This window comes from Anolis carolinensis, chromosome 5 (assembly GCF_035594765.1).
Source record: "Anolis carolinensis isolate JA03-04 chromosome 5, rAnoCar3.1.pri, whole genome shotgun sequence".
Classification (NCBI taxonomy): domain Eukaryota; kingdom Metazoa; phylum Chordata; class Lepidosauria; order Squamata; family Dactyloidae; genus Anolis; species Anolis carolinensis.
In genome coordinates, this window is record NC_085845.1 from 107,538,130 (window position 1) to 107,550,258 (window position 12,129).

The following is a 12,129-nucleotide window of genomic DNA, read 5'->3' on the forward strand; positions in this document are numbered from 1 at the left end:
TTGGAATTTGGTTTGGTTATTTGGGGTCCTGATTCAGAAAACTGCATTGGATAGACCACATCAGCTCTAGTTATTGATACACAACATATGCCATAAGGCATCGTCATCTGCTCACCCACAGAAAACCATATTAAATAATCTATCCAATGCAGTTTTCTGAATCAGCACCAAAATAACCCCTGGAACAAGCCTAAAAATGAAGACACCAAGATGCCCCTGCTTCGAGCTGCCACTTGGAAAGGCTCCACTAAAAGGGAAGGAGGAGGAGGAGGCTTGTTGTTGTGCCTTTCATGGGTAGTCAATCTCTACCCTCCCTACATCCCCGCTGCCTCGGCACTATAAAAGGGTTTCATGAGGCCAATCGCTCTCATTGCAACAGTGTAGTAAAGGTGAGGCCGTGGACCATATTTTAGTTCCTGGGGACCACTGGTGGTCCATGGACCACAGGTTGGGAACCACTGATTTAGAGCAAAGGTAAGAAACTCTAGCCCTCCAGGTCTTTTTAAATATTGACTCCCATAATCCCTGGTTTATTTTATAAAATATTTTTTCTTAATTTTCTTAATTTTCTTAAGTGAAAAAGGTTAAAAAGAAAAGGCTAAAAACATGAGGAAAAGACTGGTGAGGTATAGGGAAGTGGTGTGGGTATGGAAGGTGTATGTGTAGGTATTGGGGGGGTTGTGTAGGGAAGGGGGTAAAGGATGTTTTCCAAAGTCTTCCTTCCTCTTCCCCATAATCTTCTATTTTCCTTATCCAATTGTGTATTTGGGTTCTTGGTTCCTCAATTATGCAAATAATATCATCGGCGAAAGCCCTTACTTTGAACTCATGCTTCTCAACTTTTGTCCCTTTCAACTGTCCATCACTTCTAATATTTCTTAATAGAATTTCAAGGGCAAAAATAAAAATTAATGGGGAGAGAGGACAACCTTGACGTGCTCCTTTGTTTATCCTTATATTTTCTATAAATTGACCATTCACCAAAATCCTGGCTTGTTGTTGATCATAGATGGCGTTCACTGCATTACTAAATTTGTAACCATTATCTATCTCTTTAAGAAGTAATTTAACGAACATCCAGTTTAAATTATCAAAAGCCTTTTCCGCGTCAATTGATAGGAAATCCCTACAAACGAACAATGGCTAGACAAACTTGACGAAATCCACAATATGAACAGATTAACTTTCCTTTTGAAGGAAAGTAATGGTAAACCACTAAGGAGAACAGATTGGAAGACATACAAAGAATATAGAAAGAAGGCAAAGGACTTAATATAGTAAAAAGGAGTCCCAAAGGACAGAAAATAAGGAGAGACCAGAAATGCAAGAAAAGATGATACATACTTGAAGAGAAAATGCAATGAGCAAAGAATGGAAGACCAAAAACTACCCTTTATTCCTTTTTCCCCCTTTCTTCTTCCTGTTTATTCCTTTAAACTAGACTTTATATTTTTACCCTAATATCCTATCTCACATTTTTCTTTTCAATTTGGAGGGTTTTTTTTTCCTTTTTTATTCTATTTGTAAAAATTCTGAAAACAAATTAAATTAAAAAATAAAATAAAAAGGTACAACATTTTTGGTAATATGGTAATTTTAATTGCTGCTATCCTGCCTAATAATGATAATCCTAATTTCTTCCAATTATCTAAATCTTTCTTTATTTCTCTCCATTTTGTTTTGTAATTATTTTTAGTAGTTGTATAGATACCTTCATAAAAACTCCAACTATCACCCAAGTCAAAAAAGAAGCACAATCAAAGCCCTGACAGATCGTGCACAAAGAATCTGCGAACCTCACCTCCTCCAAGGTGAACTAAACCACCTAAACTGGGCTCTACAGGCCAATGGATACTCCACCACAGACATCAGCGGCAAGGCCAAGAACAAGCCATGAGAGTCAAGACAAAGATCCACCCAGAGGAAAGGTGTTCTTACCATACATCAAGGGAACCACTGACCACATAGGCAAACTGATGAGGAAGCACAACCTAGAAACTATCTACAGACCCACAAAGAAAATCCAACAAATGCTACGGTCAGCGAAAGACAAGAGGGATCATCTCTCCTCTGCAGGAGCCTACCGGATACCATGCAGCTGTGGACAAGTATACATAGGAACCACCAAACGCAGCACCCAAACAAGAGTCAAAGAACATGAAAGGCACTGCAGACTAATTCAACCAGAGGAATCAGCCATAGCAGAGCACTTGATGAACCAGCCTGGACACAGTATATTATTTGAGAACACAGAAATGCTGGACCACTCCAACAACTATCATGGCAGACTACACAGAGAAACCATTGGAATCCACAAGCATGTGGACAACTTCAACAGAAAGGAGAAAACAATGAAAATGAACAAAATCTGGCTACCAGTATTAAAAAAAAAACTCTAAAATCAAAACAGTAGATGGGAAGCAATACTCTGAGGACAGAGGAGCCCCAAGGTCGGCTAATGACTGAACAAAGGATGCCCCTCAGGCAAGAGACAAACCTTTCCAATGCTAATTAGGGTGATTAACTGAAACATTAATGCTAGCTTCCAACTCACAAAAGACTCTTCTCACACCCTGGACTCTCCACAGATATATATTTTTTCCTTTCCTTGCCTAGTTTATCCATGCCTCACAACCTCTGAGGATGCCTGCCATAGATGTGGGCGAAACGTCAGGAGAGAATACTTCTGGAACATGGCCACACAGCCCGAAAGACATACAACAACCCTGTGATCCCGGCCATGAAAGCCTTCGACAATACACTTGTGAGTTTGTTGCTATTACATGAATTCCTAGGTATTTTAATTTGTTGGTGATTTGTATTCCTGATAAGTCTTTTAATGTTTCTTGGCGTGGTTTGGTTATATTTTTGTTAGTTTTGTTACTCTCTGGTTTAGAGGAGACATCTGTAGTGTGTTTTCTTCATTTTCGAGTATCTTGCCCTATTTAAATAGTAACTTGTAATGTTTCTAATTGTAATTTTAACCTTTCCAACACTTTTAATCAAAATACAGAATGTAAAGGGCCAACCATACCTGGAGGTGCCACCATCCGTTGCCATTTTTGAAACAAACATGTTTTCAGACAATCTCGAGGACTTAAATTATATGTTTTATGCCTTGACATCAATTCTTGCATTGGCTCCAATATTACACACAACTGCAAAAGAAAGAAAAAAGTACAGGAACGTAAATTGTGAGAGAATGGTGTTATAGTGAAAAGCATTCTACTACCCAGATTTGAAACTCAGGGTTTTTCCAGATAGGTAGATGTGATGAAAGGCTGCAGCATCTGTTGTTTAATTTGCAGGGTTTTAAAAAAATCACGATTATGTTTTCTTGTCTCAGACTATTTCTTAGCAATTCTCGCATCAGTAACAATATTTTATTCCCACCTTGAGTACAAAAGGTTATTCTTCTCTTCAACTTGGTTACCTCTTTTAAAAAGTTTTTTTAGTGTTATAGTACTATACTGCACTGGTAGATCAGTGCAATGGCACATTTCTAACATTTTTTAAAATAGTCAGAGGACAAAATTGTTTTTCTCTTCAAACATTGAGATATAACCTTTAAAAAATGAAGACCCCCCAAAACAAAACACGCATAGACAGAGGTGAAATAACTGGCATAACCAGAGTAAAACAAGGGAATAGAAGGATGAGAATTCAAATTTCTTTAGACTAGCCTGTATGAGGCCTTTGTATCTTTCCTTAGTTTCAATCTTTTACTCTTTCCCGAAAGCAAAGAAAGAATCATGTCTCCAGATTTTAATTCACAACACTATAGAGCTTTACATTTTAAAAATATGAATTGCAGAAGGTTGCAATGTGTGCCTAAAATATGAGGCAAGCATTTCAGCTTCTGAAATTTTTTCTGCCATGGATTTTAATGAGAACGGACACAATTTTATCTCTTGTGTTCTCCCATTCACTGGCTGAACCACAAAACCCATGCAACCAGCTGGTGCCCTGTTAGCAGCAGTAAGCAAACAAGCAGGAAGAAAGAAGGAAATCCCCCTTCTCCAGATCCTAATGCAGTGTGTAAGGATGGCCTGGGAAATGCAGTTTTCCCAAAGGTAAATTCCAGAGGTTCCTGGCAAAACTATATTTCCCAAGTGTTTGCAATGGGAAAGGATAAAACCTCATTCTGCAATTTCAGGGTTTCATGCCTTTATGGGACATAGAACACTGCATAGCATTACACCAAAAAATGGAAACAAGGATGGAAAAAGACTTCTCACAGTTCCCTTCTCCTTCTTTCAGTAATATGTTGTTAGATCCGGAGTACTACCAATGCACTAATCTGGACTGATGATTTGAATTTGTCTCAGAAATAAGGGGATCAAAGTATTTCTGTGAGTGGAGAAGCTACTTGCTTTATTTTGCAAGCCCATTGTACTGGGTGGCTTCCACATCAGACATTGATAAATCTGCTCTGAATTTTAGTCTGAACATTAAAGGAACTAAAGGACCCTAAACAACCCATAGATTCAGAACTCATGAAACCTCCTTTAGAGTTCAGATTAAAGCCAGGAACAGATTTTTCAGTCATTGCCAAATAAGCCATTTACTTCTACTGTTCTGACTCCATTTGGTCAGCAGGAAAATAGTTTTATCATCAGTGTAACCTGCACAGGGCAGAGAAATTCAAGGACAGGGGATTATATTTGCCCCAATTTTTAAGTTGCACAATATAAATATTAATTTATTATGTGTCTTCAAGTTGCCTATCAACTTATAGTTACTTTACTAAGGGTTTTCTTAGGCAAGGAATATTCAGGGATCAATTCCTTCCTGTGAAATATAGCCTACAGCATGTTTCTTGGTGGTCTCTTATCAAATTACTAACCAAGATTGACCCTGCTTTCAGGGTCTGAAAAAGAATTTGGACCAGCAATATAATCAACACCTAAAGGCTGAAATATCCTTTTAAATTAAAATTTATTATCATATCTTTTATAACATATTAGTTTAGGTACCTAGTGATGCCCAGGTTAGATATTCTGTAAGGATAAGTATTGGAAAGAGTTTTTATTTAGTTTTGGATTATAAAAATGCTCCCATTAGAAATGCACATGGCTCTCCGGCAGTAGGATACACATGGGTGCCATCATCCAGAATCAATGCCTCTCCCCCCCCCCCCCAAAAAAACCCCGTCTACTAGTATGTAAACTTGGTTTATTATTTATCATGTCAGAAGTGAATTGAGGGTACATTTATAAAATGTAAACTTGGTAATGTTGGATATGTGTGCTAAGTTTGGCCCAGATCTATTGTTGGTGGAGTTCACAGTGCTCTTCACATATAGATGAACTACAACTCCCATCATCCATAGTTCTCAAAGTTCATCATAGTGGATCTGTGTGCCACGTTTGGTCCAGATCCATTGTCAGTGGAGTGCACCGTGTTAATCAAATATGGGTGAACTACATCTCCCATCATGTATGGCCATTCCTTACACACACACCCAAATCCACCATTATGTGAAGTTGGTATGTATTCCAAGTTTGGTCCGGATCCAGCCCGTAGCCACGATTCGAGGGGGGGGGGGGCTGGGATTTTGGTTCGGGGGGGGGCTGAGTCTGAGTGAGAGATGATCTACCCTAGCAAACCTTTTGTATCATTATCCCAATACCCCCATGCATATGGGATATATTGAGCATGGTGATCAGATCATGATATAAATAAACATAACAGTTTAAATAATAAATGTAAGGCCTTCTCACGGACCATTCTGAGAATTTCTGGGGGGGGGGGGGGGTTGAAGCCCCTCAAGCCCCCCCCCCCCCCCCCCGGCTACATGTCTGGTCCGGATCCATCGTCAATGGGGTTTACAGTGCTCTTGGAATACATAGATATTTAGATAGCCAAATATCATGTTTTCATAGATATAGATAGATGTTTATGAAATCTGTACCTTCTGAAAGGTTTTCCTCTCATTTTTATTGTACTGTTCCCCTTGTCCTGCACCTGTCCTATCCCTTCTGATCCAGAACTCCTCCATCCACATTTCTATGACTTCTGATATCATTCTGATTTAGCTCTTTGTCTCCACATTACCCCTTCTTGTTTCAAGTGAATAATTCATATCTATAAAAAAGCATGCTCCTGCTGCTTGCTTTAATTCACCTTTCTTTCAAATTGTTTCAATCTTTTCCTCAGGAAAGTGTTGGGTGTGGACCAGTGCTCCTTGGGTTATCTGATGTGAGAAAACAGCATTTTATTTCCCAATGTTCCAGAAATGAGTATCATATTTGTGCCTAATGGCTACAGTTGTTTCTTTCCTAGAAACTCACAATAGATTGGCAGCAAATAGTTTCCAAAATGACACTGGTCAATGGACAACCACTTTGAGTAGCTCCAATCTACACTATCTGAAGACCATAGACTATCCTTGAAATCCAAGGCCCTTTCAACAGAGCTGTATAAAATCCACATTGAACTGGACTCTATGGCAGTGTGGACTCGGATAATCCAGTTCAAAGCAGATGTTGTGGATTATCTGCCTTATTCTGGGTTAAATGGCTGTGTGGAAGGGCCCTAAGTCTGATTTCACCCCAGACCTGGAGGAAAAGGACTTTCCTTCAGTAAAATCGAAATAAAATGTAACAATGTTTGTCATAAACTTATTTTGCACTCATGTGTAATTCCTCTTCACATGATTTATTCCCCTTGATCCTTCTTCTACTTAAAATATTGTCATCCAACCCATGTATTTTGAAATCCTTTGACTTTGGTATCATTACAACAGCCATTGTGTGACTCCCAGTTATGAGAAGAACCAACATGAGACCAACTGTTAGCATGTGAGCTGTTATTTCTAGATGTCCACACTAAGTATGTGAGAGTGGGTGAGCGAACGCTTCTTTGATCCAGCCTGCTCCTTCTTATGTTTAAAAGACAGCACATGGGAAATGTCCTAACCAGTCTTCCCTGACTGTATGTTTTGGACGACTTGCTAGGGATGTTGGGAGATGGACCTAGAAAATCTCAAAGGCTCCAGATTGAAGGAAGTTGCCTTAATCAATAACAAGGATTTCCATTCCATTTTGATCTAATGATCAGAACCAGGCTTCTTCTGGCTCAGATTTTAACTGATAAACTACTAAGGCAGTTTCTACCATAAAAATGGAGGCTCACAGGAATCTTTTTTTGAAATATGTTGAAAATTTGTTTATTTAGAACTGAAAATAATAGTTCTTATGGATAGAATATCCCCATATATTTATTCTTAAAGAAACATTTTGTCATTTCCCTTGAAATTCCTCAGATGATTTGTGTGACTTGCTTAAAAATTTACTTGCTCGCGGAAAATTTTCTAAAATGAATGTCCTTTGAAGAAATTTCACTTTACTCATTTTCTCATTAAAATTTCACTGAAATCTTACAAGTGTTTCACTTGAGATTTAAAAACGTCAAAATCCAGAAGTGCTATTTAAAGACCAGCTTGTCCAGTATGAAACTGCTTGTTGCTTCAGGTGTTCTTCCAAGGCCTTGCTCTGAATCCTCCAGGTTGGGAAGACAAAGCTGAGGATGCATGTGTGATATGTTCCAGGGCTTTTAAAGTAATTGTGCACAGATTCTCTTCTGTTTTAGGATATTGTAAAGAACTAGCCACCTCAAAGGAGTTTCGGAAGAACAACCAATTGTTCTGCTGCTGTGGGAAAGAAAAGTGTGATGTCCCATAGCTAGTTTTAGGAAAACAGGTAGGGACAGATATTACTGAAGTGCCATAACAGTACATTCTAGTGTGTTTGTTGGTAACATTTTAAGTAACTTTAAGTTGGTGCTGGAGGAAAATCCTGAGAGTGCCTTGGACTGCAAGAAGATCCAACCAGTCCATCCTCCAGGAAATAATGCCCGGCTGCTCACTGGAGGGAAAGGATATTAGAGGCAAAGTTGAAGTATTTTGGCCACATCATGAGAAGACAGGAAAGCTTGGAAAAGATCATGATGCTGGGGAAAATGGAAGGAAAAAGGAAGAGAGGCCGACCAAGGGCAAGATGGATGGATGGTATCCTTGAAGTGATTAGCTTGACCTTGAAGGAGCTGGGGGCGGCGATGGCTGACAGGGAACTCTGGCGTGGACTGGTCCATGAGGTCACAAAAAGTCGGAAACGACTGAGTGAATGAAGAAGAAAGTATAAAACTTAAAGTTTGAAGGGAGTATGAAGGGATATGGCTGAAAATAGACAGAACCTGCTAAACTAGTATGTGTTATGGAGGAAAAGGAACCCCCGTTCGAATCTGGAGAGTGGAGTGAGCTCTCGCTGTTTGCTCCAGCTTCTTCTAACCTAGCAGTTTGAAAACATTCAAATGTGAGTAGATCAATAGGTACAGATCTGGCAGGAAGTTAATGGCGCTCCAAGAAGTCATGCCAGCCACATGATCTTGGAGATGTCTATGGATAATGCCAGCTCTTCAGCTTAGAAATGGAGATGAGCACCATGCCACAAAGTCAAACATGACTAGACTTAATGTCAGAGGAAAACTTTCACCTTTAACCTATGGAGAAAGGGTGACCCCCTCCCAGTTATTTTATTTATTAAATTCATATCTTACTTTTCTACAAATAGTACATTAACTTTTCATATGACTGATTTAATACTAGTACCACAAACCATCTTTTCAACTATAGGGGAAATTACTGTTAGTAGAATAGATATATTCAATGCATGATAAATCAGCAAGGCAGTAATGGCATCCATGCATTTTGATGTTCTTTTTATATGCATTTCAAGTACATATCCCCCTCCCCCCACAAATCCCATCTAGTTAAAATCAGTGAAGGAAGGATTGATTTTCAAAATCAGATGGCTAACACATATGATGAGGTAACTGACAATTAATTAATAGGAAGTCTCTAAACCTTTTTAAAGCTAAAAATGTGAATGTCTGATATTACATTCTGAAAACCTGAGAAAAGATTCCTGTCTTCACGTGGCTCAAAATAACCCCTTGTTCATGAATTTAGTACACAAGTTTATTACCAAATGCATCTTAAGGACGTAAAGACACCAAAAATAAGGTTCCGCTCGAGTTACAATCTGTAAGTGTATCAGGGTTCACCAAATGTGGTTTTCTGGAGGGTTATTTTTTCATATTCAGAAACTTGTACAAGAACAGATTTGTTTTTGATGTACACACAAATAAGTACATTTTTTCTTTTCTTCTTTGCATGTATTGCAGTTGTTTTTAAATCCTTACTATCAGCAAACATGTTCTTTACACGTGAGACACACAATAAAGCTATGTAATTTTTCCAGTTCCAGGCTCCAGGTGGCAGAACTAACTCAGTAAAGGCAGCCAAAAAAGCCTACACTTTAAATGCTGAGGTGGAACGCAAATGTATCTGCATTCAATTTAATTAATTCATTTTACTTGGCCTTTGCATTTTAAGCAAGGAATACAGTGTTTTGGAGTCAAGTAAGATGTACGCCATATGGTGAACATATTCAGCTCACTTTTGTAGAGAAAAATCTCTACTGAAATCTTAAAGCTGCAGAATTGAAAACTCAGAGGCACAAGTCTTTAAATCCCTAAGGATGGTGGATGGAAGAATTTGCAAAGAGAGAAAACTGCATCTGTATATGTTGCTTAAATAAGGTGGCGCAAACATGAGCTGGATCTTATTCTCCTTACAAGTAAACCTGTATTTCTGCTAAATGGGAATCAAGGAATTTTTTGCCTTCACTGGTAAGGAAAAAGATTACTGTTTTCACTACTCTCTTGTATTCGTAACAGTCAAAGAAACATCTAAATAATAGTGTAGCCTCTGAAATCCTTAGGTTAAGCATCTTGTTCAAATCTCTGTGTGAACACCCTCAAGTTCCCTGTTGATTTATGGTGGCCCCATGCATTTCATTGAGTTTTCTTAGGAAAGGAATATTCAGAGGTAGTTTTGTCTGTTTTTTCTTCTGAAAGATAGCCTATCAAGGCCCCATCTACACTGGCATAGAAATCTGGATGGAAATTGTATAAAAGGGGGGGGGGCAGAAAATGTACACCCCCAATGCATGCTGGAGCAACCATTTAGCTTGATAAAGTACTTACATTAAAACTCATTGGAAAGCCTGAAATTGGTGACAAAATGTGCTACAGTGTATGGATTCAATGAGATTTTCCCATCCGAGTACTAATCAGAGCTGATCCTGCTGAGCTTTCAAAATCAAACAGGATCTGCTTCCTTTGTATTATGTTTTTAATACTTTAATTCTTCTTGATAAATATATGAATTAGAGGTGTGTGCAGTATTTGTTCCATTTGTTTCATTCGGGTATTCGTTTCATACAGTTCATTTGGATGGCACAAAATGAATGAGCCCATTTTCGGATAAAACAAAAGGTGAAACTAAAGATAAAGTTGCACAGTTTCAGTTTCTTTGTTTGGCTTTAGGGCTGCGTGGCTTTCCTCACACGCCCAGAGAATTCTTCCACATGCATCAGAGGAGGGGCTTTTGGCCAATCAGAGGCCAAGGAAACTGTGACATTGCCAGGGTATTTAATGGGGCGACTGCCTCCAAAGCACCCATTGCAGGTGCATCCATTGCTGCTGCTGCTGGCTGCCTGGCTTGCTGCTGCTTACTCAGCTCACTCAGTCTTTCTTTGCTAGTGTGCTTGCTTGCTTGCTGCCTTGTTGCCTTGCCTGCCTTCCTTGCCTTGATGGTCTAAAAAGGGTCAATATGGCCTTAATGTATGGCAATTTTTACCCCTCTAGCCCTAAAACAGAGGAGAGGGTGAATCTTGGAGGCCTTCCCACTGCCACCAATGGTCCGAAAATCTTTGTTTTTTCAGACGTGGGACAAAACTCCCATTCAGATAGGTGCCCCATTTTCGGAAGCAGCAAACAAATAAAACAAAACAAAATGGATATATATAAAATGCACAGGAATAATATGAATACTATGCCCTCAGGTCCAATATCTTACTTCATTGGCAGCTCTTCCAACTGACCTTCAAACTCCACTTTAAACATCATACTGCAATTTAAATGTTAAAATAGAAGATCCTATGCATTTATCTATAATATATACATTTATGTATATAAAAATGCCATTGAACTCAATTGAATTTACTTTCCATACTGCAGGAACTGAAACTGCTGCTGCATAAGCACTTAATTCCAGAGCAGAATGTGGATTAAAGAGATCCAGTGTTGTTCCTGAGAATCTCCATAGGCACTCCAGGAATCGTGAAGAAGCTCCCATGAAATCTGCAAAGCTCCCCTCATGCCGAATTGATCCAAAATAAAGATTTTTGTCTTACCCCCATGGGAGAAATGCTCTGAACAGAAGCAGCCCATCGGATGAGACTCAGTGATGGGAATCATAGCAGGGGGGAAAACAAAAAAGGGAAAGCAATTTCCTCTCAAGCAAAAGGTGTTTGATTACCTACCTGAGTTCCCATCTACACTAACATATAAAATTCAGATTATTTGCTTCAATCTGGATTATATGGCAGTGTAGACTCATATAATACAGTTCAAATCAGATAAACTGAAGTATCTGCTTTGATAATCTGGATTATATAGCAATGTAGATCCAGCCTGAGAGCACCATATCCAGTTCGTGTATCTTGACATTTCAGCAGTGACACTGTTTCAGGAGCATGTTGCTCCTGAATCCTGCTCTGCAGCGAACATACACTGGTCAGTTGTAGCGCATTTTATCACTGATTTCAGACATTCTGGTGAATTTTAATGTGCTGTATCAGGCTAAATGGTTACCCCAGAATGCATTGGGGATGTCCATTTTCTGGACACCCCCCCCCTTTTATACCACTTTCATCCAGATTTTTATGCCAGTGTAGATGGGGTCTGAGCTTTCATCTACAAACCAGGACTAGGAAGCCACATTTGCCATTACAGATGGTACAAATCTCCCTAAATTGCACTCCTTTTAGGTTCTGATTGTTAGGTTTAATTTTTCAGTTTTTCATCCCGACTGGATAATGAAATAGGCATGATCATTGGGAGTTCCCATTCCAGAAGTTAGGTTAGGAAATAGGCATGTCTGATCGATGAAAAAAATGTTTCAATTCTCGTTTCTAAAGTAGGGGGCGCTAGCGCTTCGATATAGAAATTATTTCCGATTTTTTCACCCAAAAATTTCGGATATTTCCGAAAATTCATAAT

The 12,129-nt window shown here is 39.0% G+C and overlaps 1 protein-coding gene across 8 annotated transcripts in view; it reads right to left on the reverse strand.

Annotated features, from left to right (window-relative positions):
- ldb2 (LIM domain binding 2) overlaps positions 1-12,129 on the reverse strand; it is a 344,653-nt gene that overhangs the window by 28,446 nt on the left and 304,078 nt on the right. For all 8 annotated transcript variants that reach the window (XM_008120283.3, XM_003227134.4, XM_062982109.1 and 5 more), the window contains exon 6: positions 3,035-3,158. In XM_008120283.3, coding sequence (XP_008118490.1) covers positions 3,035-3,158 — 124 coding nt within the window. The remainder of the gene's footprint in view (positions 1-3,034; positions 3,159-12,129) is intronic.